The sequence below is a fragment of the Rhinoderma darwinii genome, chromosome 7 (genome assembly GCF_050947455.1).
Source record: "Rhinoderma darwinii isolate aRhiDar2 chromosome 7, aRhiDar2.hap1, whole genome shotgun sequence".
NCBI lineage: Eukaryota > Metazoa > Chordata > Amphibia > Anura > Rhinodermatidae > Rhinoderma > Rhinoderma darwinii.
The window spans coordinates 1412333-1437502 of NC_134693.1; the positions used below are offsets into that span (position 1 = coordinate 1412333).

A 25170-nucleotide genomic window follows, 5' to 3' on the forward strand; every position below is an offset into this window, starting at 1 on the left:
GCCACACACCGAAGAACCGGAGACGCCATGTAACACAACGCACGGGACAGAGATGGTCACACACCGAAGAACCGGAGACGCCGTGTAACACAACGCACGGGACAGAGATGGCCACACACAAAGAACCGGAGACACCATGTAACACAACGCACGGGTCAGAGATGGCTGCACACCGAAGAACCGGAGACACCGTGTAACCCAACGCACGAGACAGAGATGGCCGCACACAAAGAACCGGAGACACCATGTAACACAACGCACGGGACAGAGATGGCCACACCGAAGAACCGGAGACGCCGTGTAACCCAACGCACGGGACAGAGATGGCCGCACACCGAAGAACCGGAGACGCCGTGTAACCCAACGCACGGGACAGAGATGGCCACACACCGAAGAACCGGAGACGCCATGTAACACAACGCACGGGACAGAGATGGCCACACACAAAGAACCGAAGACACCATGTAACCCAACGCACGGGACAGAGATGGCCGCACACCGAAGAACCGGAGACACCATGTAACACAACGCACGGGACAGAGATGGCCACACACAAAGAACCGGAGACACCATGTAACACAACGCACGGGACAGAGATGGCCACACACAAAGAACCGGAGACGCCGTGTAACCCAACGCACGGGACAGAGATGGCCACACACCGAAGAACCGGAGACGCCGTGTATCACAACGCACGGGACAGAGATGGCCACACACCGAAGAACCGGAGACGCCGTGTAACCCAACGCACGGGACAGAGATGGCCACACACCGGAGACGCCGTGTAACCCAACGCACGGGACAGAGATGGCCGCACACCGAAGAACCGGAGACGCCATGTAACACAACGCACGGGACAGAGATGGCCACACACCGAAGAACCGGAGACGCCGTGTAACCCAACGCACGGGACAGAGATGGCTGCACACCGAAGAACCGGAGACGCCGTGTAACCCAACGCACGGGACAGAGATGGCCACACACCGGAGACGCCGTGTAACCCAACGCACGGGACAGAGATGGCCGCACCGAAGAACCGGAGACGCCGTGTAACATAACGCACGGGACAGAGATGGCCACACCGAAGAACCGGAGACGCCGTGTAACACAACGCACGGGACAGAGATGGCCGCACACCGGAGACGCCGTGTAACACAACGCACGGGACAGAGATGGCCGCACACCGGAGACGCCGTGTAACCCAACGCACGGGACAGAGACGGCCGCACACCGAAGAACCGGAGACGCCATGTAACAGAACGCACGGGACAGAGATGGCCGCACACCGAAGAACCGGAGACGCCATGTAACCCAACGCACGGGACAGAGATGGCCGCACACCGAAGAACCGGAGACGCCGTGTAACCCAACGCACGGGACAGAGATGGCCACACACCGAAGAACCGGAGACGCCGTGTAACCCAACGCACGGGACAGAGATGGCCGCACACCGAAGAACCGGAGACGCCGTGTAACATAACGCACGGGACAGAGATGGCCACACCGAAGAACCGGAGACGCCGTGTAACACAACGCACGGGACAGAGATGGCCACACACCGAAGAACCGGAGACGCCATGTAACACAACGCACGGGACAGAGATGGCCACACACAAAGAACCGGAGACACCATGTAACACAACGCACGGGTCAGAGATGGCTGCACACCGAAGAACCGGAGACACCATGTAACACAACGCACGGGACAGAGATGGCCACACACAAAGAACCGGAGACACCATGTAACACAACGCACGGGACAGAGATGGCCACACACCGAAGAACCGGAGACGCCGTGTAACCCAACGCACGGGACAGAGATGGCCACACACCGGAGACGCCGTGTAACCCAACGCACGGGACAGAGATGGCCGCACACCGAAGAACCGGAGACGCCGTGTAACATAACGCACGGGACAGAGATGGCCACACCGAAGAACCGGAGACGCCGTGTAACACAACGCACGGGACAGAGATGGCCACACACCGAAGAACCGGAGACGCCATGTAACACAACGCACGGGACAGAGATGGTCACACACCGAAGAACCGGAGACGCCGTGTAACACAACGCACGGGACAGAGATGGCCACACACAAAGAACCGGAGACACCATGTAACACAACGCACGGGTCAGAGATGGCTGCACACCGAAGAACCGGAGACACCGTGTAACCCAACGCACGGGACAGAGATGGCCGCACACAAAGAACCGGAGACACCATGTAACACAACGCACGGGACAGAGATGGCCACACACCGAAGAACCGGAGACGCCATGTAACACAACGCACGGGACAGAGATGGCTGCACACCGAAGAACCGGAGACACCATGTAACATAACGCACGGGACAGAGATGGCCGCACACCAAAGAACCGGAGACACCATGTAACCCAACGCACGGGACAGAGATGGCCACACACCGAAGAACCGGAGACGCCATGTAACACAACGCACGGGACAGAGACGGCCGCACACCGAAGAACCGGAGACGCCATGTAACACAACGCACGGGACAGAGATGGCTGCACACCGAAGAACCGGAGACGCCATGTAACAGAACGCACGGGACAGAGATGGCCGCACACCGGAGACGCCATGTAACACAACGCACGGGACAGAGATGGCCACACACCGAAGAACCGGAGACGCCATGTAACACAACGCACGGGACAGAGATGGCTGCAGACCGAAGAACCGGAGACGCCATGTAACACAACGCACGGGACAGAGATGGTCACACACGAAGAACCGGAGACGCCGTGTAACACAACGCACGGGACAGAGACGGCCGCACACCGAAGAACCGGAGACGCCGTGTAACACAACGCACGGGACAGAGACGGCCGCACACCGAAGAACCGGAGACGCCGTGTAACACAACGCACGGGACAGAGATGGTCACACACAAAGAACCGGAGACACCATGTAACACAACGCACGGGACAGAGATGGCCACACCGAAGAACCGGAGACACCGTGTAACACAACGCACGGGACAGAGATGGTCACACACAAAGAACCGGAGACACCGTGTAACACAACGCACGGGACAGAGATGGTCACACCGAAGAACCGGAGATGCCATGTAACACAACGCACGGGACAGAGATGGCCGCACACCGAAGAACCGGAGATGCCATGTAACACAACGCACGGGACAGAGATGGCCACACACCGAAGAACCGGAGACACCATGTAACACAACGCACGGGACAGAGATGGCCACACACAAAGAACCGGAGACACCATGTAACCCAACGCACGGGACAGAGATGGCCACACCGAAGAACCGGAGACACCATGTAACCCAACGCACGGGACAGAGATGGCCGCACCGAAGAACCGGAGACGCCATGTAACACAACGCACGGGACAGAGATGGCCACACCGAAGAACCGGAGACACCATGTAACATAACGCACGGGACAGAGATGGCCACACCGAAGAACCGGAGACGCCATGTAACACAACGCACGGGACAGAGATGGCCGCACACCGAAGAACCGGAGACGCCATGTAACAGAACGCACGGGACAGAGATGGTCACACCGAAGAACCGGAGACACCATGTAACCCAACGCACGGGACAGAGATGGCCACACACCGAAGAACCGGAGACGCCATGTAACACAACGCACGGGACAGAGATGGCCGCACACCGAAGAACCGGAGACGCCATGTAACAGAACGCACGGGACAGAGATGGCCGCACACCGAAGAACCGGAGACGCCATGTAACACAACGCACGGGACAGAGATGGCCACACACCGAAGAACCGGAGACGCCGTGTAACCCAACGCACGGGACAGAGATGGCCACACACCGAAGAACCGGAGACGCCGTGTAACCCAACGCACGGGACAGAGATGGCCACACACCGAAGAACCGGAGACGCCGTGTATCACAACGCACGGGACAGAGATGGCCACACACCGAAGAACCGGAGACGCCATGTAACACAACGCACGGGACAGAGATGGTCACACACGAAGAACCGGAGACGCCGTGTAACACAACGCACGGGACAGAGACGGCCGCACACCGAAGAACCGGAGACGCCGTGTAACACAACGCACGGGACAGAGATGGTCACACACAAAGAACCGGAGACGCCATGTAACACAACGCACGGGACAGAGATGGCCACACCGAAGAACCGGAGACACCGTGTAACACAACGCACGAGACAGAGATGGCCACACACCGAAGAACCGGAGACGCCGTGTAACATAACGCACGGGACAGAGATGGTCACACCGAAGAACCGGAGACGCCGTGTAACCCAACGCACGGGACAGAGATGGCCACACACCGAAGAACCGGAGACGCCGTGTAACACAACGCACGGGACAGAGATGGCCGCACACCGAAGAACCGGAGATGCCATGTAACACAACGCACGGGACAGAGATGGCCACACCGAAGAACCGGAGATGCCATGTAACACAACGCACGGGACAGAGATGGCCGCACACCGAAGAACCGGAGATGCCATGTAACACAACGCACGGGACAGAGATGGCCACACCGAAGAACCGGAGACACCATGTAACCCAACGCACGGGACAGAGATGGCCACACACCGAAGAACCGGAGACACCATGTAACCCAACGCACGGGACAGAGATGGCCACACCGAAGAACCGGAGACACCATGTAACCCAACGCACGGGACAGAGATGGCCACACCGAAGAACCGGAGACGCCATGTAACACAACGCACGGGACAGAGATGGCCACACCGAAGAACCGGAGACACCATGTAACACAACGCACGGGACAGAGATGGCCGCACACCGAAGAACCGGAGACGCCATGTAACAGAACGCACGGGACAGAGATGGCCGCACACCGAAGAACCGGAGACGCCATGTAACACAACGCACGGGACAGAGATGGCCGCACACCGAAGAACCGGAGACGCCGTGTAACCCAACGCACGGGACAGAGATGGCCGCACACCGAAGAACCGGAAACACCGTGTAACACAACGCACGGGACAGAGATGGCCGCACACCGAAGAACCGGAGACGCCGTGTATCACAACGCACGGGACAGAGATGGCCACACACCGAAGAACCGGAGACGCCATGTAACACAACGCACGGGACAGAGATGGCTGCAGACCGAAGAACCGGAGACGCCATGTAACACAACGCACGGGACAGAGATGGCCGCACACCGAAGAACCGGAGATGCCATGTAACACAACGCACGGGACAGAGATGGCCGCACACCGAAGAACCGGAGATGCCATGTAACACAACGCACGGGACAGAGATGGCCACACACCGAAGAACCGGAGACACCATGTAACCCAACGCACGGGACAGAGATGGCTGCAGACCGAAGAACCGGAGACACCATGTAACATAACGCACGGGACAGAGATGGCCACACCGAAGAACCGGAGACGCCATGTAACACAACGCACGGGACAGAGATGGCCGCACACCGAAGAACCGGAGACGCCATGTAACAGAACGCACGGGACAGAGATGGCCGCACACCGAAGAACCGGAGACGCCATGTAACACAACGCACGGGACAGAGATGGCCACACACCGAAGAACCGGAGACGCCATGTAACCCAACGCACGGGACAGAGATGGCCACACACCGAAGAACCGGAGACGCCATGTAACAGAACGCACGGGACAGAGATGGTCACACACGAAGAACCGGAGACGCCATGTAACACAACGCACGGGACAGAGACGGCCGCACACCGAAGAACCGGAGACGCCATGTAACACAACGCACGGGACAGAGACGGCCGCACACCGAAGAACCGGAGACGCCGTATAACACAACGCACGGGACAGAGATGGCCGCACTTGTCCTGCTTTGTATCTGTGATTCATGTTCAGCAGCGGTCAGGGCTTCGGACCGCGCCGGGCAGCAGTGGGTGCACGAGTAGGGACCCAAGCCTCGGCACGCCAGGCCGGAGGGAAGATCTCAGGTCTTTTTATGCGCGTGCGACGTTTGGGTCCAGTAATGACCTTCATCAAGCACTGATTGCAGCTTTAGTCCAGTTCTTCAGTCTGGCCGTTCGCGGTGTCGCGGTTGCCGCATATGAGACGCCCAATAAGTTCTTGATGAAGGTCATTACTGGACCCAAACGTCGCACGCGCATATTGGCGTCAATAAATAAAAATATCCCCTGAGGTGACGCTATTACCATTCTGTGTGACCGCAAAGTCCAAGTGTACGTGGTAAACGCCGCTGTACGTGCGAAATTATTGTATATCCGTATTATTGTTACCTAAAATAAAATCTGCACCGGAAACCTCCCATGTGAATCCAGACCTAGGAGGGTTCAGAGCAGATGGGGTCAGTAGAGGACTTTGGGTTTGGAGCCGTGTGCTAATGTTCTGTAGACGGGCGCTGCTCTCGGCTGGGGTGCTGCTACAGTGTGAAGCACGATTCTGCAGTTGATTATGTAATGGGGGTTCAGTATGGGGTGAGAGTCTGAGCTCCTTCACTGCCGGACACGCGCTTTGTCATGTGGTCCGGACTGTAGTACAGGGCGTTGATCTTCGCAGGATGTTGGGGGTTCTTGTCTTGTTGCTGGATTCCCGCCGTCTGTTTATTCATCCGCTGTCTACAGATGCAGAATGTCGCTGGCCGGACACCGAGCACAACCGCCGGCGGAGACGCTTCTGCAGCAAAGTGGAGGGCTACGGCAGCGTGTGCAGCTGTAAGGACCCAACTCCTATTGAGTTTAACCCCATGGCTGTAAGTATCCCCCCGCCCACAGGCTGCTCATGGCATGACAGGGGGGTGAGGGGCTTGTAGTGCAGGTCATGGGTTCATGTGCGGCTCCCATTCTAGAGGGGTTGATTGCATTTTTTTTTTTTACTTCTCCTACAGCTAAAAGAAAACAAAGTGTTAAATGTTCCGGTGGCGGTGATTGCTGGGAACAGACCTAATTACCTGTACAGGTGAGCGGCGCGGTCCGTCCAGGCAAAGCTTATCCACAGTGTTCTGCCTCGTGCAGGGTCTAAGGGGCGGAGCATGACACCGATTCAATGAACAATTCTGCTAACAGGCGGCGGCTCCTGGTTGGTGACGGGCGGGGGCGGCTCCTGGTTGGTGACGGGCGTGGGCGGCTCCCGGTTGCTGAAGGGCGGGGGCGGCTCCCGGTTGCTGACTGGCGGGGGCGGCTCCCGGTTGCTGACTGGCGGGGGCGGCTCCCGGTTGCTGACGGGCGGGGGCGGCTCCCGGTTGCTGACTGGCGGGGGCGGTTGCTGACGGGCGGGGGCAGTTGCTGATGGGCGGGGGCGGTACATTGTCATTTCTGCTCTGTGTTTGTGAGTTGGGGTAACCGCTCTTCTAATCTGAGGCGTCTGTCTTCTAGGATGCTGCGGTCTCTCCTCTCCGCACAAGGTGTCAGTCCGCAGATGATCACCGTCTTCATTGATGGTTACTATGAGGTAAGGGAACGTCGTTGCTGTGCCCGGGTGCCGCCTCCTGTACGTCTTGTGCGCCAGCGTTACTTGTCATGTTCAGTGAAGCTCCAGGTCCTCATTACGAGGCTTGGACGTGTTGTGTGATCTGTGGGGGATGGGGCGTCTATACGGTAACGTTTTACTGCCGCGGTCGCTGTGAACGCCTCAGGTCACTCATCACGTGTTTTCCTTTCTCATGTTGGTGCACAGGAGCCGATGGACGTGGTGGAGCTGTTTGGATTGAAAGGCATTCAGCACACCCCAATAAGCATTAAGAACGCCCGTGTGGCGCAGGTAACGTTCCTCAATCATGACGTGGGCATAAAGGGAAACCCCGAAGACAGTGTGACCCGAGCACTCGGCTTGTGGCCACAGTTCTGGAGCCCAACCCAACCGTTCACATTTACCTCAACGCAGTTCCATAGATCGTTCCAGTACCTGGCGGTGCACACATGAGACCCTCCTCCCCCCCCCTGTGTGCTGCCACCATGTGCGATATCTCCCCTAGTGGCAGCACAGGGGGGGGATACATTACACAGAGGGATACACTGTATGTGGTGGCAGATCTGGCGCTGCTGTTGTTGGAGCTTCTGACTCCTAGCGACACTGCTGTTGTTGGAGCCGGTGGCTGCATGCTCCGTGCTCTCCCCTCAATCAGCTGCGGTTATGGAGTTGTGACTTGCGCCATTGATTTGATCTGTGTAGTAAAATACGGTCTGCTCTTTCTCAGCATTACAAGGCCAGCCTGACCGCCACCTTCAACCTGCATCCGGTGAGTTCTAGATTTACTTCGGGGGGTTATTGCGGGTTCAGGAACGTCACTGATTGGTGGATGTATCGCTGCGTCTCACGTGATCCCTCTGATAAACATTCAGGGCAGGTCAGGAAGATGTGAAGAGGTTATGGGCAGTAGTAGTTATAAAAGGGGCACAAACATTGTTGGCATTTCACTAGTAAATCCACATCCGATATGCGGGGGTCTCAATGAACACAGCGGGCGGACCCCACTGACTGTGCTGACACTTCTCCATTATCCTGGGATATGTCCAGCCCTGCCATGAGCTGACCCCAGGTGTGTACAGGTGCGCTCCGTCCTGGGGCTCCGCTCACACCTTTATGGCCACGTTTGTAGCGTCCTCTCTATAAAGAGCAGGAGAAGGTGACGTGGGCTGGAGGAGGTCATCACAGGGGCGGGCGATGATGAGGTGGGCTGGAGGAGGTCATCACGGGCGGGCGATGATGAGGTGGGCTGGAGGAGGTCATCACAGGGGCAGGCGATGATGAGGTGGCCATCACAGGGGCAGGCGATGATGAGGTGGCCATCACAGGGGCAGGCGATGATGAGGTGGGCTGGAGGAGGTCATCACAGGGGCAGGCGATGATGAGGTGGGCTGGAGGAGGTCATCACAGGGGCAGGCGATGATGAGGTGGCCATCACAGGGGCAGGCGATAATGAGGTGGGCTGGAGGAGGTCATCACAGGGGCAGGCGATGATGAGGTGGGCTGGAGGAGGTCATCACAGGGGCGGGCGATGATGAGGTGGGCTGGAGGAGGTCATCACAGGGGCGGGCGATGATGAGGTGGGCTGGAGGAGGTCATCACAGGGGCTGGAGGTGGCCATCACAGGGGCAGGGGCTGGAGGTGGCCATCACAGGTGCAGGCGATGATGAGGTGGGCAGGAGGTGGTCATCACAGGGGCGGGCGATGATGAGGTGGGCTGGAGGAGGTCATCACAGGGGCTGGAGGTGGCCATCACAGGGGCAGGGGCTGGAGGTGGCCATCACAGGGGCAGGCGATGATGAGGTGGGCAGGAGGTGGTCATCACGGGCAGGCGATGATGAGGTGGGCTGGAGGAGGTCATCACAGGGGCAGGCGATGATGAGGTGGGCTGGAGGTGGTCATCACAGGGGCAGGCGATGATGAGGTGGGCTGGAGGAGGTCATAACAGGGGCAGGCGATGAGGTGGGCTGGAGGAGGTCATCACGGGCAGGCGATGATGAGGTGGGCTAGAGGTGGTCATCACAGGGGCAGGCGATGATGAGGTGGGCTGGAGGAGGTCATCACAGGGGCAGGCGATGATGAGGTGGGCTGGAGGAGGTCATCAAAGGGGCAGGCGATGATGAGGTGGGCTGGAGGAGGTCATCACAGGGGCAGGCGATGATGAGGTGGGCTTGAGGAGGTCATCACAGGGGCAGGCGATGATGAGGTGGGCTGGAGGAGGTCATCACAGGGGCAGGCGATGATGAGGTGGGCTGGAGGAGGTCATCACAGGGGCGGGCGATGATGAGGTGGGCTGGAGGAGGTCATCACGGGCAGGCGATGATGAGGTGGGCTGGAGGAGGTCATCACAGGGGCAGGCGATGATGAGGTGGGCTGGAGGAGGTCATCACAGGGGCGGGCGATGATGAGGTGGGCTGGAGGTCATCACAGGGGCAGGCGATGATGAGGTGGGCTGGAGGAGGTCATCACGGGCGGGCGATGATGAGGTGGGCTGGAGGAGGTCATCACAGGGGCAGGTGATGATGAGGTGGGCTGGAGGAGGTCATCACAGGGGCAGGCGATGATGAGATGGGCTGGAGGTCATCACAGGGGCAGGCGATGATGAGATGGGCTGGAGGTCATCACAGGGGCAGGCGATGATGAGGTGGCCATCACAGGGGCAGGCGATGATGAGGTGGGCTGGAGGAGGTCATCACAGGGGCAGGCGATGATGAGGTGGGCTGGAGGTGGTCATCACAGGGGCAGGCGATGATTAGGTGGTCATCACAGGGGCAGGCGATGATGAGGTGGGCTGAAGGTGGTCATCACAGGGGCAGGCGATGATAAGGTGGGCTGGAGGAGGTCATCACAGGGGCGGGCGATGATGAGGTGGTCATCACAGGGGCAGGCGATGATGAGGAGGTCATCACAGGGGCAGGCGATGATGAGGAGGTCATCACAGGGGCAGGCGATGATGAGGTGGTCATCACAGGGGCAGGCGATGATGAGGAGGTCATCACAGGGGCAGGCGATGATGAGGAGGTCATCACAGGGGCGGGCGATGATGAGGAGGTCATCACAGAGGCAGGCGATTATGAGGTGGGCTGGAGGAGGTCATCACAGGGGCGGGCGATGATGAGGTGGTCATCACAGGGGCAGGCGATGATGAGGAGGTCATCACAGGGGCAGGCGATGATGAGGTGGTCATCACAGGGGCAGGCGATGATGAGGTGGTCATCACAGGGGCAGGCGATGATGAGATGGGCTGGAGGTCATCACAGGGGCAGGCGATGATGAGGTGGCCATCACAGGGGCAGGCGATGATGAGGTGGGCTGGAGGAAGTCATCACAGGGGCAGGCAATGATGAGGTGGGCTGGAGGTGGTCATCACAGGGGCGGGCGATGATGAGGTGGGCTGGAGGAGGTCATCACAGGGGCGGGCGATGATGAGGAGGTCATCACAGGGGCGGGCGATGATGAGGAGGTCATCACAGGGGCAGGCGATGATGAGGTGGGCTGGAGGTGGTCATCACAGGGGCAGGCGATGATTAGGTGGGCTGAAGGTGGTCATCACAGGGGCAGGCGATGATGAGGTGGGCTGGAGGAGGTCATCACAGGGGCAGGCGATGATGAGGTGGGCTGAAGGTGGTCATCACAGGGGCAGGCGATGATGAGGTGGGCTGGAGGAGGTCATCACAGGGGCGGGCGATGATGAGGTGGGCTGGAGGTGGTCATCACAGGGGCGGGCGATGATGAGGTGGGCTGGAGGAGGTCATCACAGGGGCGGGCGATGATGAGGAGGTCATCACAGGGGCGGGCGATGATGAGGAGGTCATCACAGGGGCAGGCGATGATGAGGTGGGCTGGAGGAGGTCATCACAGGGGCGGGCGATGATGAGGGTCATCACAGGGGCAGGCGATGATGAGGAGGTCATCACAGGGGCAGGCGATGATGAGGTCATCACAGGGGCAGGCGATGATGAGGTGGTCATCACAGGGGCAGGCAATGACCCGGCAGCCAGTGCCCCGCGACCATCAGACTGTAGAAGATGAAGAGTGAAGCTGCCGGGAGTGATGTGGGGAGATCATGGACCTAATTCACACTTCTCTCTCCATTGTCAGGACGCCAAGTTTGTTGTTGTTCTAGAAGAAGACTTGGACGTCTCTGTAGATTTTTTCAGGTAATGTTCTAAGTAATAAAATAATAATGAATCTTTGAGGAATGTGGCAAACCTGAAAGCGGAGAATCTCAGCAAATGTTCACATAAAGCTGCAATTAGTAATGTCCTGCGCGGTGTCTGGTTACATGTGGGGTCTATGCTGCAGGTAGTAATGTCTGGTTACATGTGAGGTCTATGCTGCAGGTAGTAATGTCTGGTTACATGTGAGGTCTATGCTGCAGGTAGTAATGTCTGGTTACATGTGAGGTCTATGCTGCAGGTAGTAATGTCTGGTTACATGTGAGGTCTATGCTGCAGGTAGTAATGTCTGGTTACATGTGAGGTCTATGCTGCAGGTAGTAATGTCTGGTTACATGTGATGACTATGCTGCAGGTAGTAATGTCTGGTTACATGTGATGACTATGCTGCAGGTAGTAATGTCTGGTTACATGTGAGGTCTATGCTGCAGGTAGTAATGTCTGGTTACATGTGATGACTATGCTGCAGGTAGTAATGTCTGGTTACATGTGATGACTATGCTGCAGGTAGTAATGTCTGGTTACATGTGAGATCTATGCTGCAGGTAGTAATGTCTGGTTACATGTGATGACTATGCTGCAGGTAGTAATGTCTGGTTACATGTGATGACTATGCTGCAGGTAGTAATGTCTGGTTACATGTGAGGTCTATGCTGCAGGTAGTAATGTCTGGTTACATGTGATGACTATGCTGCAGGTAGTAATGTCTGGTTACATGTGAGGTCTATGCTGCAGGTAGTAATGTCTGGTTACATGTGATCAGTATGCTGCAGGTAGTAATGTCTGGTTACATGTGAGGTCTATGCTGCAGGTAGTAATGTCTGGTTACATGTGAGGTCTATGCTGCAGGTAGTAATGTCTGGTTACATGTGAGGTCTATGCTGCAGGTAGTAATGTCTGGTTGCATGTGAGGTCTATGCTGCAGGTAGTAATGTCTGGTTACATGTGAGGTCTATGCTGCAGGTAGTAATGTCTGGTTACATGTGAGGTCTATGCTGCAGGTAGTAATGTCTGGTTGCATGTGAGGTCTATGCTGCAGGTAGTAATGTCTGGTTACATGTGAGGTCTATGCTGCAGGTAGTAATGTCTGGTTGCATGTGAGGTCTATGCTGCAGGTAGTAATGTCTGGTTACATGTGAGGTCTATGCTGCAGGTAGTAATGTCTGGTTACATGTGATGACTATGCTGCAGGTAGTAATGTCTGGTTACATGTGAGGTCTATGCTGCAGGTAGTAATGTCTGGTTACATGTGAGGTCTATGCTGCAGGTAGTAATGTCTGGTTACATGTGAGGTCTATGCTGCAGGTAGTAATGTCTGGTTACATGTGAGGTCTATGCTGCAGGTAGTAATGTCTGGTTACATGTGAGGTCTATGCTGCAGGTAGTAATGTCTGGTTACATGTGATGACTATGCTGCAGGTAGTAATGTCTGGTTACATGTGATGACTATGCTGCAGGTAGTAATGTCTGGTTACATGTGAGGTCTATGCTGCAGGTAGTAATGTCTGGTTACATGTGATGACTATGCTGCAGGTAGTAATGTCTGGTTACATGTGATGACTATGCTGCAGGTAGTAATGTCTGGTTACATGTGATGACTATGCTGCAGGTAGTAATGTCTGGTTACATGTGATGACTATGCTGCAGGTAGTAATGTCTGGTTACATGTGAGGTCTATGCTGCAGGTAGTAATGTCTGGTTACATGTGATGACTATGCTGCAGGTAGTAATGTCTGGTTACATGTGAGGTCTATGCTGCAGGTAGTAATGTCTGGTTACATGTGATGACTATGCTGCAGGTAGTAATGTCTGGTTACATGTGAGGTCTATTCTGCAGGTAGTAATGTCTGGTTACATGTGATCAGTATGCTGCAGGTAGTAATGTCTGGTTACATGTGAGGTCTATGCTGCAGGTAGTAATGTCTGGTTACATGTGAGGTCTATGCTGCAGGTAGTAATGTCTGGTTACATGTGATGACTATGCTGCAGGTAGTAATGTCTGGTTACATGTGAGGTCTATGCTGCAGGTAGTAATGTCTGGTTACATGTGATGACTATGCTGCAGGTAGTAATGTCTGGTTACATGTGAGGTCTATTCTGCAGGTAGTAATGTCTGGTTACATGTGATCAGTATGCTGCAGGTAGTAATGTCTGGTTACATGTGAGGTCTATGCTGCAGGTAGTAATGTCTGGTTACATGTGAGGTCTATGCTGCAGGTAGTAATGTCTGGTTGCATGTGAGGTCTATGCTGCAGGTAGTAATGTCTGGTTACATGTGAGGTCTGCTGCAGGTAGTAATGTCTGGTTACATGTGATGACTATGCTGCAGGTAGTAATGTCTGGTTACATGTGAGGTCTATGCTGCAGGTAGTAATGTCTGGTTACATGTGAGGTCTATGCTGCAGGTAGTAATGTCTGGTTACATGTGAGGTCTATGCTGCAGGTAGTAATGTCTGGTTACATGTGATGACTATGCTGCAGGTAGTAATGTCTGGTTACATGTGATGACTATGCTGCAGGTAGTAATGTCTGGTTACATGTGAGGTCTATGCTGCAGGTAGTAATGTCTGGTTACATGTGATGACTATGCTGCAGGTAGTAATGTCTGGTTACATGTGAGGTCTATGCTGCAGGTAGTAATGTCTGGTTACATGTGATGACTATGCTGCAGGTAGTAATGTCTGGTTACATGTGAGGTCTATGCTGCAGGTAGTAATGTCTGGTTACATGTGATCAGTATGCTGCAGGTAGTAATGTCTGGTTACATGTGAGGTCTATGCTGCAGGTAGTAATGTCTGGTTACATGTGAGGTCTATGCTGCAGGTAGTAATGTCTGGTTGCATGTGAGGTCTATGCTGCAGGTAGTAATGTCTGGTTACATGTGAGGTCTATGCTGCAGGTAGTAATGTCTGGTTACATGTGAGGTCTATGCTGCAGGTAGTAATGTCTGGTTACATGTGAGGTCTATGCTGCAGGTAGTAATGTCTGGTTGCATGTGAGGTCTATGCTGCAGGTAGTAATGTCTGGTTACATGTGAGGTCTATGCTGCAGGTAGTAAAGTCTGGTTACATGTGATGACTATACTGCAGGTAGTAATGTCTGGTTACATGTGATCACTATGCTGCAGGTAGTAATGTCTGGTTACATGTGATGACTATGCTGCAGGTAGTAATGTCTGGTTACATGTGAGGTCTATGCTGCAGGTAGTAATGTCTGGTTACATGTGATGACTATACTGCAGGTAGTAATGTCTGGTTACATGTGATCACTATGCTGCAGGTAGTAATGTCTGGTTACATGTGATGACTATGCTGCAGGTAGTAATGTCTGGTTACATGTGAGGTCTATGCTGCAGGTAGTAATGTCTGGTTACATGTGATCACTATGCTGCAGGTAGGAATGTCTGGTTACATGTGAGGTCTATGCTGCAGGTAGTAATGTCTGGTTACATGTGAGGACTGCTGCAGGTAGTAATGTCTGGTTACATGTGAGGTAGTGTTGTGGTTGTGCGGTACGGCTGAGCACAGTGATGTACTGTTGTGGTTGTGCGGTACGGCTAAGCACAGTGATGTAGTGTTGTGGTTGTGCGGTACAGCTGAGCACAGTGGTGTAGTGTTGTGGTTGTGCGGTACGGCTGAGCACAGTGGTGTAGTGTTGTGGTTGTGCGGTACGGCTGAGCACAGTGATGTAGTGTTGTGGTTGTGCGGTACAGCTGAGCACAGTGGTGTAGTGTTGTGGTTGTGCGGTACGGCTGAGCACAGTGGTGTAGTGTTGTGGTTGTGCGGTACGGCTGAGCACAGTGGTGTAGTGTTGTGGTTGTGCGGTACGGCTGAGCACAGTGGTCTAGTGTTGTGGTTGTGCGGTACGGCTGAGCACAGTGGTCTAGTGTTGTGGTTGTGCGGCTGAGCACAGTGGTGTAGTGTTGTGGTTGTGCGGCTGAGCACAGTGGTGTAGTGTTGTGGTTGTGCGGCTGAGCACAGTGGTGTAGTGTTGTGGTTGTGCGGCTGAGCACAGTGATGTAGTGTTGTGGTTGTGCGGCTGAGCACAGTGATGTAGTGTTGTTGTTGTGCGGCTGAGCACAGTGATGTAGAATTGTGGTTGTGCGGCTGAGCACAGTGATGTATTGTTGTGGTTGTGCGGCTGAGCGTATTGTTGTGGTTGTGCGGTACGGCTGAGCGCACAGTGATGTCGTTTTGTGGTTGTGCGACTGAGCACAGTGGTGTAGTGTTGTGGTTGTGCGGTACGGCTGAGCGCACAGTGATGTAGTTTTGTGGTTGTGCGGCTGAGCACAGTGATGTAGTGTTGTGGTTGTGCGGCTGAGCATAGTGATGTAGTGTTGTGGTTGTGCGGCTGAGCGCACAGTGATGTAGTGTTGTGGTTGTGCGGTCTCCACAGTCCTGAGACATGGCGGTCAGCCTCGTTTGTTGTAGGCGGCCGCTCCTCCTGCTGAACCTTCTCTCCTGTCTCGTCGGCAGTTTCTTGAGTCAGAGCGTTCATCTGCTGGAGGAGGACGAGAGCCTGTACTGCATCTCTGCCTGGAACGATCAGGTACGCTGCCGCCGCCGGTCTGGACGGACTGTTCATCGGACTCTACAGATAGTGACGCTTCCACTTGTGTGTTTAGGGCTACGAGCACACGGCGGAGGACCCGTCCCTCCTCTATAGGGTGGAGACCATGCCCGGGCTGGGCTGGGTGCTCAGGAAAAGCCTTTATAAGGAGGAACTTGAGCCAAAATGGCCAAGTCCAGAGAAGGTAAGCGTGAGTAGCGGGCGGTGGTCCCGACCCGGGAGGGCTGCATTATGACCGGTGTATTTTCTGCTAGTTGTGGGACTGGGACATGTGGATGCGGATGCCGGAGCAGAGGAAGGGCCGGGAGTGCCTGATCCCCGACGTCTCCAGATCCTATCACTTCGGTATCGTAGGGCTCAACATGAACGGATATTTCCATGTAAGTATCTGCCCTGCCCTGGGGCTGTGACACTCATCATCCGTGTGCATGATGGGCCTCCTGGTGACTGACTCTGGACACTTGGTGAGGAGTCTGATCTGTCATTTCTTTTCTAGGAAGCTTATTTTAAAAAACACAAGTTCAACACTGTCCCGAACGTTCAGCTCTCCAACGTGGAAAGGTGGGATGTTACTGTCCGATGTGAGGGGGGGAGGGGGCACCTTCATGGCGTTGATTCTCCGCAGCTCTCGAGCCCTTGTTGGATTTTTGGGCCAGGGTTTTGTTTTTGTTTTTTTAATCAGTGTCTTTTGAATTACGGTCTTAACCCCTTAACGACCAGACCTTGTTTTGGCCTTAAAGCGGCTGTCACCAGATTATAAGTGTCCTGTCTCCTACATAATGTGATCAGCGCTGTAATATAGAGATAATATAGAGAACAGTGGTCCTAGTAATAAAGAGGCTGTCACCACATTATAAGTGTGTTGTCTCCTACATAATGTGATTAGTGCTGTAATGTAGATAACAGTGGTCCTAGTAATAAAGAGGCTCTGTCACCAGATTATAAGTGTCCTGTCTCCTACATAATCTGATCGGCGCTGTAATGTAGATAACAGTGGTCCTAGTAATAAAGAGGCTGTCACCAGATTATAAGTGTCCTGTCTCCTATATAATGTGATCAGTGCTGTAATGTAGATAACAGTGGTCCTAGTAATAAAGAGGCTGTCACCACATTATAAGTGTCCCGTCTCCTACATAATCTGATCAGCGCTGTAATGTAGAGAACAGTGGTCCTTGTAATAAAGAGGCTGTCAGATTTTAAGTGGTGACAGCCTCTTTATTACTAGGACCACTGTTCTCTACATTACAGCGCTGATCACATTATGTAGGAGACAGGACACTTATAATGTGGTGACAGAGACTCTTTATTACTAGGACCACTGTTCTCTACATTACAGCACTGATCACATTATGTAGGAGACAAGGCACTTATAATCTGGTGACAGCCTCTTTATTACTAGGACCACTGTTATCTACATTACAGCACTGATCACATCATGTAGGAGACAGGACACTTATAATGTGGTGACAGCCTCTTTATTACTAGGACCACTGTTCTCTACATTACAGCGCTGATCACATTATGTAGGAGACAGGACACTTATAATGTGGTGACAGCCTCTTTATTACTAGGACCACTGTTCTCTACATTACAGCGCCAATCACATTATGTATGAGACAGGACACTTATAATGTGGTGCCAGCCTCTTTATTACTAGGACCTCTGTTATCTACATTACAGCACCGATCACATTATGTAGGAGACAGGACACTTATAATCTGGTGACAGCCTCTTTATTACTAGGACCACTGTTATCTACATTACAGCGCCGATCACATTATGTAGGAGACAGGACACTTATAATCTGGTGACAGCCTCTATATTACTAGGACCACTGTTATCTACATTCCAGCGCTGATCACATTATGGAGGAGATAGGACACTTATAATCTGGTGACAGAGCCTCTTTATTACTAGGACCACTGTTATCTACATTATAGCGCTGATCACATTATGTAGGAGACAGGGCACTTATAATGTGGTGACAGCCTCTCTATTACTAGGACCACTGTTATCTACATTACAGCACTGATCACATCATGTAGGAGACAGGACACTTATAATCTGGTGACAGCCTCTTTAATGACCATGGATTGTGTTTTGTTTTTTCACTGTCATAATCCAAGTGTCGTGTTTTCTCCGTTGACCCGGCCGTATGAGGGCTTTTCTTTTTCTGCGGGACGAGTTTTATTTTTGGGCGCTTATTTAACTTTTATTTTAGGAGGGAATTGGAAAGTAAACCGCTATTCCAGCATTGCTTTTTGCGTTTTCATTTTATGACGTTCACTTCGTTCTTTTCTTCTATGGGTCGGTGTGATTTCGGGGGCACTGAATATATTGGGGTTTTTTCTGTATTATTACAATTGCACAACAAAAACCCTTGTAAGACCAAATTATTTGTTTTTGCATCGTCGCATTAACCTTTATATCTTTCCGCCGCAGCGACCGGGCGGGGCTTGCTTTTTGCGGGACAAGGTGTAGTTCTCGTTGGTATTTCAGGGAACATGGGACGTATTGATGGACTTTTATTTTTTGGGTGGGATGGAAATAAAATACAGTATAAATGTGTTATTTTTTACACTTTACTGAATAAAACGACTTTTTATGGGAAAATTAAAAATTATTATTTTGTAATAAAAGAAGTTAAATAAACGTTTGGTTTTTTTTTGTCAGGGACTTTCCAATGCGATGTTCAGATATAATGCTTTGTTATACTTCGTATAGTCTAAAAGTGACCGGCCATCTATTAGGACGTACCTCTGGCAGGGCCTAATGGGCAGTTACTGATGCCAGACCTGAAGGCCTTTCATAGCCCCCCGGCTGCCATGGTAACCATTGGCGCCCTGCAATCGTGTCGCAGCTGTGCTGATGGGGTGACAGCTGCTCCCTCCCTCTGTCAAACCCCTTAGATGCTGCGGGCGCTGTTCACCACGGCATCTAAGGGGTTAAACTGCTGCCATCTGAGTTCCCTCCATTTCCGGCAGGAGCCAGGATGTGTGTACCAGCCGCGCTCCTGCCGCTGATCAGCACCCACAATATCCGGGTGACTAATATAGCTGTTATTACCTAGCACCCGCTTGTGATGGATATATCCGTGGCTCGTCGTTAAGGGGTTAATGAATTGTGTGCAGTGATTGGCCGGGGGGCCGCGGGCTGAGTGACTGCGTATAAGGGTCTGGCACCTCTATAGGGCGCATCGTGGGCTCGTCTGCTGTTGTGTAACTTCTCTTTGTCTTTTCATGGAGTGCAGCCTGAGGAAGGACGCGTACGAGCTGGAGGTGCAGCGGATCCTCAGGTACGCGCGCGCTCCGCCTTGTTCCGCCGCGGCTTCGGTCCGTGTGTCGCGCTCCGGCTCATGCACTTCTGCTTTTTCCAGTGAGGCTGAGGTGCTGGATCATTCCAAGAATCCCTGTGATGACTCCTTTATCCCAGACGCAGAAGGGAAGACCTACGTCATGTACATCCGCATGGAGCAGGAAGCAGATTTTACCACCTGGTCTCAGCTGGCGAAGGTGCGTGACCCGCTCCCCTACCGCTGTGCCCGCCGAGAAACCGCAGCAGCCAACCAATCTAAAGTTGTGTGTAACACGCAGCGTCGCTTCTTCTACACCAGGGCCACACTGTATCCTATTATGTAGCCGGTATCCGAGCCGTGTCCACGTGTATCTGAGCTCGGCTGGAGATACAGGATCACCCACTGGCCATTTATCATGTGTAGAACACGGCTGGCGGCGCCTCGGGCCCCACGCTCTCCGCTCTTTCCGTGGGCTTTGTGTGTTTCGTGCCGGGGTCCCCAATGCTGAAAGCTAATGATTTGTTTTTTGTTCCTAGTGCCTCCACATATGGGACCTTGATGTTAGAGGAAACCATAAGGGACTTTGGCGTCTTTTCCGGAAGAAGAACCATTTCTTAGTAGTTGGGTTCCCCTCCTCTCCTTACTCGTGAGTGCCAGGGTTTCCTGCGGTCGTGGCTACGAGTCGAGCTCCTGCGTTCTGATCCGGGGGCTCCAGGGTGGTCCTTGTCATTACCCCGTCCCCCTCCAGTCTCTAATTTCCCCATAATATTCACAAATGTAAAACAATGGAAGTTGCTGGATGTTTTCTCCAGGGGCCCCAGTGTCTGTAGCAATTAGGGACCCATCAGCCACATCATGTAATGAGCATGCCCACTGGTGTCCTGCAGCGGATGATGGGTGTGATTGTTCCAGGCTTTCCCATCATCTTGTCCATTGCCCTCGTTCTAAGATCCAGTGAATGTGGAGTTTGGGTTTGTGATAAGATGTTCTATGAAAGGCGTTGTCCTTCCGCGCCGCCTCCGCGGGGGGTAAATCCGGTTCTGTTCACATGCAGCAGATTCATTGTGGGGATTTCTGTGACTTAGAAATCTATTCGCTGCGTGTGACTGCGGCGGCGGCAGGTTCAGGATCTCCACTATTCACGTGTACGGGAAAGTCACAGAAATGTCTGCATCAAATCTGCCGTGTGTGAACATTAATGGGCCCTATTGGGAGCAGCTGCCCCCTTGTCTCCAGGGAATCTGCCAGGTGGTTGTTGTGTCCCCGTGTCTCCGGGGAATGTGCCGGGGGGGTCGTTGTGCCCCTTGTCTCCAGGGAATGTGCCGGGGGGTTGTTGTGCCCCCTTGTCTCCGGGGAATGTGCCGGGGGGTTGTTGTGCCCCCTTGTCTCCGGGGAATGTGCCGGGGGGTCGTTGTGCCCCCTTGTCTTCGGGGAATGTGCCGGGGGGTCGTTGTGCTCTTGTCTTCAGGGAATGTGCCGGGGGGTTGTTGTGCCCCTTGTCTCCGGGGAATGTGCCGGGTGGTCGTTGTGCCCACTTGTCTCCGGGGAATGTGCCGGGGGGTCGTTGTGCCCACTTGTCTCCAGGGAATATGTCGGGTGGTTGTTGTGCCCCCTTGTCTCCAGGGAATATGTCGGGTGGTTATTGTACCCCCTTGTCTCCAGGGAATGTGCCGGGGTGGTCGTTGTGCCCCCTTGTCTCCAGGGAATGTGCCGGGGTGGTCGTTGTGCCCCCTTGTCTCCAGGGAATGTGCCGGGGGGTTGTTGTGCCCCCTTGTCTCCGGGGAATGTGCCGGGGGGTCGTTGTGCCCCCTTGTCTTCAGGGAATGTGCCGGGGGGTCGTTGTGCTCCCTTGTCTTCAGGGAATGTGCCGGGGGGTTGTTGTGCCCCTTGTCTCCAGGGAATATGTCGGGTGGTTATTGTACCCCCTTGTCTCCAGGGAATGTGCCGGGGTGGTCGTTGTGCCCCCTTGTCTCCAGGGAATGTGCCGGGGTGGTCGTTGTGCCCCCTTGTCTCCAGGGAATGTGCCGGGGGGTTGTTGTGCCCCCTTGCCTCCGGGGAATGTGCCGGGGGGTCGTTGTGCCCCCTTGTCTTCAGGGAATGTGCCGGGGGGTCGTTGTGCTCCCTTGTCTTCAGGGAATGTGCCGGGGGGTTGTTGTGCCCCTTGTCTCCAGGGAATGTGCCGGGTGGTCGTTGTAAACCCTTGTCTCCGGGGAATGTGCCGGGTGGTCGTTGTAAACCCTTGTCTCTGGGGAATGTGCCGGGGGGGGTCGTTGCGCCCCCTTGTCTTCAGGGAATGTGCCGGGGGGTCGTTGTGCTCCCTTGTCTTCAGGGAATGTGCCGGGGGGTTGTTGTGCCCCTTGTCTCCAGGGAATGTGCCGGGTGGTTGTTGTGCCCCTTGTCTCCAGGGAATGTGCCGGGTGGTCGTTGTAAACCCTTGTCTCCGGGGAATGTGCCGGGGGGGGGTCGTTGCGCCCACTTGTCTCTGGGGAATGTGCCGGGGGGGGGGGGGTCGTTGTGCCCCCTTGTCTCTGGGGAATGTGCCGGGGGGGGGTCGTTGTGCCCCCTTGTCTCTGGGGAATGTGCCGGGGGGGTCATTGTGCCCCCTTGTCTCTGGGGAATGTGCCGGGGGGGTCATTGTGCCCCCTTGTCTCTGGGGAATGTGCCGGGGGGGTCATTGTGCCCCCTTGTCTCTGGGGAATGTGCCGGGGGGGTCATTGTGCCCCCTTGTCTCTGGGGAATGTGCCGGGGGGTCGTTGTGCCCCCTTGTCTCCGGGGAATTTGCCGGGGGGTCGTTGTGCCCCCTTGTCTCCGGGGAATTTGCCGGGGGGTCGTTGTGCGCTGCGGCTCGTTCACACTGCGCGTCTGTCAGGCATTTGATACGTGATCCACAATTGATGTGAAAATCGCCATCATTTCAATGGGTGAAATCAGCATCAGATCCTTATGTGAATCGTCCGGCTCGTTACTGTGTTATTTGATTCGTGCTTTGTGTGAACTTGGCCCTAGAGACGTCTGTAGGAGGAGGGTCCGGCCCGATCCTGGGGTGGGGGGTTTCTGGTAGCGGGAGGACACGCCGTGATGTTTTTGGATTGTGTTGTCCCTTCCTGTGATCAAACTGATTAATTCCCTCCCTGTTGCAGGAGTAAGAAGCCCCCGTCTGTGACCCCCATTTACCTGGAGCCTCCACCCAAAGACGACGCTGCTGTGGCTGGAGCTGAGCAGTCCTGACCCGCGAGGCCCAGATCCTCAGGAAATCCCCGTAACGTCCACCGCAGGAGCGTACATTTCTGGTTCTAGCAGTTTCTTCATGGATGATCTAGTTTAGGGGTTTTTCCGCGGCGTCTGGCAGAACACGCTCCGCTATGAGACGCCGCGTCTGGCAGAACACGCTCCGCTATGAGACGCCGCGTCTGGCAGAACACGCTCCGCTATGAGACGCCGCGTCTGGCAGAACACGCTCCGCTATGAGACGCCGCGTCTGGCAGAACACGCTCCGCTATGAGACGCCGCGTCTGGCAGAACACGCTCCGCTATGAGACGCCGCGTCTGGCAGAACACGCTCCGCTATGAGACGCCGCGTCTGGCAGAACACGCTCCGCGCCGCGTTCACTGATGACGGATTTGGACTGAACTGAAGGAATTTTCTTACCTCATTTTAGGATTTTGTTTTTACTTTTATTTTTTGCTATTTTGGACATTAATGTGTGAAAACTTTTATTTATTGAGAAATGGCATGAATGTCCCTGATGTGGGGGAGCTGCTCGGCTTTGGTTAATGCGGTGTCCAGACGGCGCGTGCTGCTGTTCTCTGGTATCTGTTGGTTCTGCTCTGGGTGATCTCTGCCCTCCTCCGGTGCCTTATCTCTGTTCACTGCCGGGGTGGACCTGTCCATGCTTGTGGCTCAGTCTGATGGTCGGGGGGGGCAATTTTTGTGTGTCCTCCTGCGCCTCCCCCAGACTTCCTACGCCCACCCCCCCCAGAGCTGCTGCGGCCCAGTGAGGGGTTATTAGTCGTGAGGGGTGGCGGGCGGAGTGAGGGCCAGCTGCCGGAGTGGGGGGCGGCGGCCGGCGTGAGGGATGGCTGCAGGCGTGAGGGGCGGCTGCCGGAGTGGGGGGCGGCGGCCGGTGTGAGGAGGAGTGGCGGCCGGGGTGAGGAGTGGCGGCTCTCATAGGTTGCATGAGGACAGCGTGGAGCCCGTGTACTGAGTGGTCATTAGTGTAATGTGCATCTTCTTCCTCAGGGTGGCGCACGTTGAGCGTACGGAGCCGCTCCAGCAGGTTGTACAGGGAAGTAAATCCTTTGCAGACGGTTTATATGAATGTATCTCAGCCGTCACGCGCCGCCGCCTCCTCCTCTGCCGGGGAATTCCTGCATGTTGTGGAGATAAACGACACGTGATGTTATTTCCTTGTTGGCGCGGCGGCCGCAGTCCGTGTCTTTATTAACATTGTGCCATAAAATAAACAGAATTTAATCTGACTAAACGTAACTGTAGCTCGGTTGCTGCGGCGCTTTGTGTGGCATAACAGACACAATGAGTCACAGGATGAAGAGCGCCCCCTCTGGAGACGATGTCCCTCCACTGCGCTCACCGTCAGATACAAACCGTGTCCGTTCTGCGGCTTTACGTGGTGACGTCTCAGGTACAAAAACATGCAGACATTACATTTAGCGCTAACAATCAAGAGATAAACCCCAGCCTGCTGCGTGATGCTGACTGTGACGGCCGGGATGCTGACTGTGACGGCGGGATACTGACCACTATACTAACGAGGATGAACCTGCACTGCTGACACCTCCATGTAACTGCTGAACCGCAGCTTCCAGACCCCACTAGATGAACAGACCTGCTGATTGGGGGATTTTTGCTGGTGGGCGGGCTGTGGCAGCATATAGGCTACTTTCACACAGAGGATTGGCGCGGCCAGCCGCAGGGTATTTTTGCCGAATCACCGCAACAAATTGTAGTGTAGGGTTTTTGGCGGAATGTCTGCGGAAAACTACGTTAAAAAAATAAAGACCGCGTCCGTGTCCTCTGACGGCCTGCAGCCCGGCCTCCTGGGATGATGTGATTGGCTGCAGCAGTCACATGGGATGAAACGTCCTCTGGAGGCCGGGCTGGAAGAAGAAGCAGCACAGAATTCTGGATAAGCAGAAGATTTATTTGTTGCCGGTTTTACGTCCCTATTGAATTCAATGTGGAAAACATGCAACAAAAGCGCAGCAAATATAACGGACAGTCGGGATTAAAAAGCCGATCCACAGGTCACGTCCTGAGCGTTTTTCCTGCTCGTCATTTACGCAGTGAAATCACTTACAGAAAATCTTCAGTATTTACGTTGTGTGTGAACTTACCCATATTCTCTTAGAGGGGTTGTCCAGTCCCTAAAAGATGACGGCCTATCCTCGCTGTGAATCATGGACACGCACGTAGCGCCGCTTACAAGTATTGCGGCCTTCCATTCACTTCGATGGCAGAAAGCGGCTCCAATACCTGTGAATCGCTGGATGGAGCTGTGCGGACCCTGCGCCATGTGGGTGACACTGAGGCTTCATCTAATAGGAAGGCATTAGGTCTCGGGACGAGGGTCCGTGTGTCCCCAGCCCAGTCTCACAGGCTCCTGCAGGAAGTTCACCGCTGCAAATGATGAATCCCCCTGAACCCTCAAAA

General features: G+C 54.4%; 1 protein-coding gene across 4 annotated transcripts in view; it reads left to right on the plus strand.

Moving 5' to 3' along the window:
* POMGNT1 (protein O-linked mannose N-acetylglucosaminyltransferase 1 (beta 1,2-)) overlaps positions 1-23988 on the plus strand; it is a 41484-nt gene extending 17496 nt beyond the window's left edge. For all 4 annotated transcript variants that reach the window (XM_075832551.1, XM_075832549.1, XM_075832553.1 and 1 more), the window contains exons 9-22: positions 6617-6744; positions 6880-6950; positions 7367-7442; positions 7668-7751; positions 8188-8229; positions 11559-11617; positions 16111-16183; positions 16260-16388; positions 16459-16584; positions 16701-16765; positions 19455-19499; positions 19581-19716; positions 20036-20145; positions 22640-23988. In XM_075832551.1, coding sequence (XP_075688666.1) covers positions 6617-6744; positions 6880-6950; positions 7367-7442; positions 7668-7751; positions 8188-8229; positions 11559-11617; positions 16111-16183; positions 16260-16388; positions 16459-16584; positions 16701-16765; positions 19455-19499; positions 19581-19716; positions 20036-20145; positions 22640-22727 — 1232 coding nt within the window. In that variant the 3' untranslated portion in view covers positions 22728-23988. The remainder of the gene's footprint in view (positions 1-6616; positions 6745-6879; positions 6951-7366; positions 7443-7667; positions 7752-8187; positions 8230-11558; positions 11618-16110; positions 16184-16259; positions 16389-16458; positions 16585-16700; positions 16766-19454; positions 19500-19580; positions 19717-20035; positions 20146-22639) is intronic.
* The last annotated feature ends 1182 nt before the right edge of the window (positions 23989-25170 follow it).